Genomic DNA, 6853 nt, shown 5'->3' with positions numbered 1-6853 from the left:
CCTGGGCTTGGGCTTTGGCTTGGGTTTGGGTATTCAACCCACATGAGGTACCTATCTTAAATTTTATTGTCGATTACTTTTGCAAGTTATTTCAGGCATCAGTCTTTGGGCCCATGTCACCCATTATGGTGTGTTTTTATCCCTATGCGGATTATTCTAGCTTGCTCCAGCACGGGAGGACTTTGTTCCTCGTACCGGTATCAATTGGTCCCAAATCTTTCCAGATATTTAGTCACCCACACCAAATAACCCATCAACTATCATTGTGTACCTTCATGTGCACTTGTGTGGCTGCACGCTTAAAGTGTAATTTCGCACTTACCTATTAGATTATGGGTGCTCACACGTGGGTTCATCACCCCCCATTTTCGTTGGTTACGGCTCTTGGATATAGTTCTCAATCTTCTCTCGTCGTCTCTCTGCTTTCATGGCTTGGGTCTTGATGGTGGATTGTATGGTGTTGTTATGGTAATGGATTTCCATATTATTGTGTATTGGGATTTGATTGTCATCGGTTACTCGGGCATCAGTGTTCCGATTTATAACTCTTCATTATCTCACAATTGCTAGTGACAACAGCGACGGCAATACTAGTATACTTATGTGGTGGGTGTTGTAGATTAATTGGTATTGTTGCATTTTATTATTTGCTGTAGGACTTTCGGTCCATAGATTAGCGAGCTATTGGTTTTCTCACTCTTTCTAGTTTGATTGAGTTGGAGACTCATGTTCTTTGTTTTTAGTAGATTTTCGGTATCGTATTTACGGGTGTTGTAATTATGATTATCGCGTGATTAATGAATTATTTATTTCTCTTAAAAAAAAAAGGGTACTCCAGAAAAGCCTGGAGCTTTCTTTGGCAAACAACTCTCTCATCACGAGCATAGTGCGAGAGCAAAAAGTCCATCGATTAAGCCAATATATGTGCATCATCAAGCAGCTAAAGCATTTAGCTACTTATTCCTGGAAAACGACCAGAAAGCATAATATATGGACAAGATAAGGTAGACTAATCACCAGAAAAAAACTATATTCCATGGACATCCCAACTTTTGTAAAAGCAAAGAACCTCTCCAATCTCTATTGACCTCACCACACCTAACCAATACAATGTACAGTGCCTTTAACAATAACAACTATATATGACAGATAATAATGCATCATCATCCATCTCATCTCACTCTCCAGGAAACACCACCACCACAAAAGCCAACGTCTTAAATTATTATTGTGCATGTTTATCACTCTATGCACAACAACTATTAAACTATATATGCTGCTCTAATCTAACAGTCTCATCATCAACACCCTTAATAAATTGTGAACAAATATATAAATGATTGAGGATAAGAATGCCTAGAACAAAGCTGTGGTTCTAATTTTATACTACGATATATAGCCACACGATCAAGCTTTGATCTGAAAGAGATGAGCCAGAGGCTTTATGGTGTGTTAAGCATCAGTTCTCTTGTAATATATTGAAGTACTACTCATGTAATTAATCCGAGCTAAATTCAGTTTACTTCTCTTGTAATATCTAGAGAGTTGAAATGAAAATATAATTTCACCTATTATTGATTATTTTCACTCAATGAACCAAATTAGATAAAACTTTATATCTATCGATCGTCGTGATAAAAAAAACTTCTAGTTAAATCAGAAGGTACAAAAACGAGGATAAAATTTGTCAAATTAGGCTAGGGTTTAAGGCATTAGGTACTAAATAGCAAAATGGACCCAAGTATAGGGACCAAAAGTATGATTTTTCCTAAATAATTTACTTAAAGTAATGGACTACGTTAAGTTAAAGTGTATCTTTCATAATTTCTTTGTCCAACTCAAAGACTCCATTTTGAAAAGCAATTTGGGGAAGAAATTTGCTTTAAGATGGACCAATGATATATAGACATGAAACCTAGTCTATCTGATTAGGGTTGTTAGCATCAATTAGTTTACTAATCAAACCATTAAGTGAAGCACTAGCTAGAAGATGATCGAAACCAGACAACACAACCAATATTTCATTAACTTTCTGCTGGCATCAACAAGCTCATGAAAACACCCACTTACAAGTGAAATAAAATTAGGAATAAAATTAAAGATAAGGATACACATGCAGAAGAAATAACAACAGCACATACATACTAGCAAAGAAAGAAAAGATTGGGATCACCCGTGCCCAACAAAGCCATGTTTATCTACAATTGGCCCCCAATTTTTGTTCTTCAATTTTTGAGCCATGAGAGAGAGACAGACTTGCAATTCTCAATTGTTGCTATTATTCTCTTAGAAATTAAGACCATCTCCATCTTTTAATATCAAGCTTGGGTGGAAAATCCTGCTTAAGTGAAATTAAGCATTGCTCCTGAAAGACCCTAGGGCCTTGATTGCTCCTGCCCTCAGAACAAATTGGTGGTAAAAGGCAGCAATGGCAGCTCCAATGAAAGGTCCAAGCCAGAACATCCACTGTAAATAGGGTAAAATATAAATTCATGATTAATGAGAAACCCAAAATAGTCGATTAGTTGGAAAATTGAAGAAGCTAGCTAGCATATTTTACTTACGTGGTCATCCCAGGCTTTGTCTTGGTTGTAGATGACAGCAGCTCCGAAACTTCTAGCAGGGTTGATACCAGTGCCAGTAATGGGAATGGTGGCCAAGTGAACCATGAAAACAGCAAATCCAATGGGAAGTGGTGCCAATACCTTCATTCAAGAACAAAAAACAATATACAAATAGGTTAGTTAATACAAAAAAAAAAAAAAAAAATGTGAATTGGATCAAAGATCAAGTAATCTCTACCATCAAATGGACCCAAGTTAGCAATTTTGAACCAAAACGTTATATAGGTGCTTACAGGAACATGGGAGTCTCTGGCGTTTCTCTTAGGGTCAGTGGCAGAGAAAACAGTGTAGACAAGAACGAAGGTGCCGATGATCTCAGCCGCCAATCCGGTGCCCTTGCTGTACCCAGGGGCCAAGGTATTAGCTCCACCACCATACTCGTCATACAAGGTCTTTTGGAAGGCCTTCACCAACCCTACACCACAGATAGCACCCAGACTTTGTGCTACTATGTAGAGCACAGCCCTGAGGAGCGACACCTTGCGTGCCAAGAAGAGTCCGAAAGTCACAGCTGGGTTGATGTGTCCTCCTGCAATTGTCACAAGTATTTCATCGATCAGTCACTTGATCGAAAACGCAGCCCAAGCTTAAAAACCAGTCTGGCAAATAATGTTTTAGGAAGTTAACGATGACTTACCGGAGATACCGGCGGTGCAGTAAACAAGAACGAAGATCATGCCACCGAAGGCCCAAGCAATGCCGAGAATTCCAACGCCGCCGCACTGGTCAGTTGCGCTTTGGCTCTTGTACCCAATCACAGTCAAAACCGTGATGTAAAGGAACAGAAGCGTGGCGATGAACTCTGCGATGACAGCTCTGTAAAATGACCATTTGGTCAGCTCATCGGCGTCGAAAAGAGGAGTAGGAGGAGGGTCATGGTAGTCCTTTGCCGCAAACTCACCGTGCTCAGCTCCCTCAACGTCTTTCGCCATGGCCTTAGCTGTGAGTGGATGCAGTTGGGAAATAAACTAAGGAAGAAGAAGAAGTGGCTGTGTTTGTGAGTGTGGATGGAGAAGAGTGGGAGTGTACATGGGTATTTATGGGGGGTGTGGGGGGGGGGGGGTGGTCACATAGAGTGCTTGCTAAGCAATAATTAAGAAGATGATTAGAGATAATTATATTTTTTTGCCGCCCATAATTAATCCATATTTATTAGCTTGGTTTCGCTTGCAAGGGCCCCTTCTTGTCCTCCAACGGCTCCTAAAAACCTATAGGGTTTTTGTTTTACTTCAATTTCTCATCGTTCTTTAACGATTTTAATTTTAGGATTAATCTATGAGAAGAAGGTCTTTTAGACCCAAAAGATAAGAGAGAGTTGGTACAATAATGGGAAAATAGCTAGGGTTAGTAATATTAAGTGGTAATCTATGTAGTAGGTAGAATAAAAACAAGTGCAAAAAACGGTCATCTAGCCCAAAAACAAGGATGCAACGGTCTAGTGCCACACATTCTCCTTTGTTTGCTTTGCTTGGTGGCCACAACTTTTACACATCAATGATAGTTACTTTTCCTTCCCTTCTAAAACAGAAAATTAAGATTTGAATTCACATTTCTTGTTGTATACATGAATCCACTGATAGCTAAGGTTTACAAACTTCATTCAAAAAACATTTTAGGGTCATAAGATTTCAACTCCCACTCTTCATGCTTCTAATATCAGACTATTAGTGTGAGTTGTCTAAACTTTTCGAACAACTATTGTAAATGTTAATTATCCTTAAGATAAGATCAAAGATAATTGAATTTCATCTTGCAATTTTGTGTTAAACAAACAGCACATACTTCAGGTTTTACAAACCTCGCCGATCGACTAACTCGCTTAATAGAACCCAGAATGAACATTAGGAGGATTTTGGGTTAAACTTTTTGCAGGTAAAATAATAAGATGGCTACGAATTCGTAAATAGAAGTATCATCGTCTTTCTTTGTCTTCTGTTTGCCACAGTAGATATAGCATCCGATACATCAGAGATCATTATCCTCCTTCATGTGGCCAAAGTTAAATGGAGAGAATGCAATGGCAATTATAAATAATAGAAAATGAAACCCTAATGATCGAGTTGGAGAATTTCTCACCTACAAGGCTACAACATATTATAAGCAGTAAGTCTATCCTTTGGTGTTCAATAATAATCTTATACACGTACGTACAGAACCATTATCTCCAAAAGGTTTGGTTATTTTCATATATAAAAAGTGTAATTATTTTATGCTAGCTCGAGTATTATATATCCCTTGAACGCATTGTCATACGTTGGCCGATAATGGTTTGCCAGGAGAACTTATCTGGAATATTCCAACTAAAATCAATCCGTGAGTTGTGTTTATTGATCTCATTCATCATTGCAATTATGAGATCGCTAGCTAATGGATTTCTTTCTGTAAAATACTAACATAACTACAAAATGCATGTTGGATTCTAGCATCGGATCATTAAAGTTATTTGAATTTAAAGAAAACTGGTTAATTCCAATTTAAAATGATCATAACAAGCAAGTGCTTCTACCAAGCTAGCCCTCATTTATCTTGGTAAAGACATTTGTGTTTACGATTCAATTGCTAACATCTTAGTGTTAATCTACCAGAGTCCATTTAAAACTTTGAGATGAATTCAACATTGAATTTGGGTTGTAAACTTGAATTTGGGTTGTAAACAAATTAAAGTTTTTCTCTACTTATTTATTTTAAAATAGATCAAAAGAACTCGTTGTTTGCGGTTCGTTTACAAGAAGATTAAACCCTAAACTTAGTACTTTCTTCCCTCCACATCACCCATACTGTTTAAGTACTTAGTACCAGAAATTGAGGACAAGAAAATTGTACTGATATTATACCCCATCTCGAATTTTTTTCAGTTTTGGTGATGCTAATTATAAATGACAACCATAGCCGCCCATACTCTATTACAATGTCCAGTCTCCATCCACATTTCGATTCAATTTCCAGAATTTACAACAGTCTGGTATTCTTGACCTAGATTGTTTGGCCAAGAACGCACCACTTGTCCAGAATACATCATAGCATGTGATGAAATCAAATGCAAATTTCCTCTTGTTGGCCTTGTGTGGCTGAGAGCGACGACGCCGTTGGTCGGTGGCTCCTTTATATATTTTAGGTCCATAATTGAACAATGAAATTGTAATATAATCTCTTTGCAAGTGCTTGCTTAGTGATGGATGGTGACCCCAGATAGCCTGGTCCCGAAAATATGTCTGCCATAGACTTGCAGATCGAGACTCGAGTATGATCGGACCGAAGGTTCATCATTCTCTTCTCGGCAGTTCCCCAATTGGATTGCCTAATCACGTCTGCTTCGCTGGTCCGGTTTTCTTACTTTTTAGCTGTTTTTTCCCCTCCTGCGCATGCCCTAATCCTAGTGGAGTGGATGGGTTTGTTTTCTTCACTCTGTTCTAATAATGTATAAGCTTATGATGTTTATCCTCAACAACTTAACAGCAACATAAACGGAATTGGACCAAATGGACCTATTGGTTGAAAAGAGTACGGGGAATAAATTTAGAAGGCGAAAGATTGAAATGTTGAGACCGGAAAAGTATAGGGATTAAAAAGTATTTAGTTCTTTAAATAATAATATTATTAAAAAAATTACATAGTAACACATTACCAAATTTAAAAACACAAAAAACTCACTTTCAATATTTTTAGACAAATTAGGACACAAGCTGAGGCTCAAAACCTACAGTATCAGATCTGACCCGAGTTTTGACCATTAAATGACCAAAATATCCAGCTTTCACGATCAAATTACGCGTATGCCACTCCTTCTCTCTTCCTAACCCTCTTCGATCTGATCCCTCATCCCTCTCTCTCTCTCTCTCTCTCTCTCTCTCTCTCTCTCTCTCTCCCTCTCTCTCCTTCTCCTCTCTCTCTCTCTCTCTCTCTCTCTCTCTCTCTCTCTCTCTCCTCTCTCTCTCTCTCTCTCTCTCTCTCTCTCTCTCTCTCTCTCTCAAATTCACATCCTCCGTCTTCGATCTATCTAATTCACCATTGTGGCCAAATCGTCGTCGTTGCAGGCCACACGAGCTCACCGGTGAAGACCTAGAGGCTTTGCGCGACCAACATCTTGGTTTGGAATCACCGTCTGCACTTCTTGAGCAGCGGCCTTCTTGGCGGAGAGATCGGAGGTGCTCTAATGGCTGTACCGCGTCGACGCCTTAGATCCACCGTCTCTCTGTCATGATTTGGTTGCTCCTCGTTCGCCAAAGCCG

At 38.8% G+C, this 6853-nt stretch overlaps 1 protein-coding gene across 1 annotated transcript; it reads right to left on the bottom strand.

Moving 5' to 3' along the window:
* Positions 1-1992: 1992 nt before the first annotated feature.
* Positions 1993-3633, bottom strand: LOC101300022 (aquaporin PIP2-2-like). Its single transcript, XM_004291529.1, has 4 exons — positions 3262-3633; positions 2858-3153; positions 2565-2705; positions 1993-2466 (listed from the first exon to the last, which is right to left on the bottom strand). The coding sequence occupies exons 1-4, from the start codon at positions 3554-3556 to the stop codon at positions 2353-2355; spliced, it is 846 nt and encodes a 281-aa protein (XP_004291577.1). The 5' UTR covers positions 3557-3633; the 3' UTR covers positions 1993-2352.
* Positions 3634-6853: the final 3220 nt, after the last annotated feature.

This window comes from Fragaria vesca, linkage group LG2 (genome assembly GCF_000184155.1).
Source record: "Fragaria vesca subsp. vesca linkage group LG2, FraVesHawaii_1.0, whole genome shotgun sequence".
Classification (NCBI taxonomy): domain Eukaryota; kingdom Viridiplantae; phylum Streptophyta; class Magnoliopsida; order Rosales; family Rosaceae; genus Fragaria; species Fragaria vesca.
The sequence above is the reverse complement of the archived record's forward strand: the minus strand, read 5'-3'. Positions and strand labels throughout refer to the sequence as shown.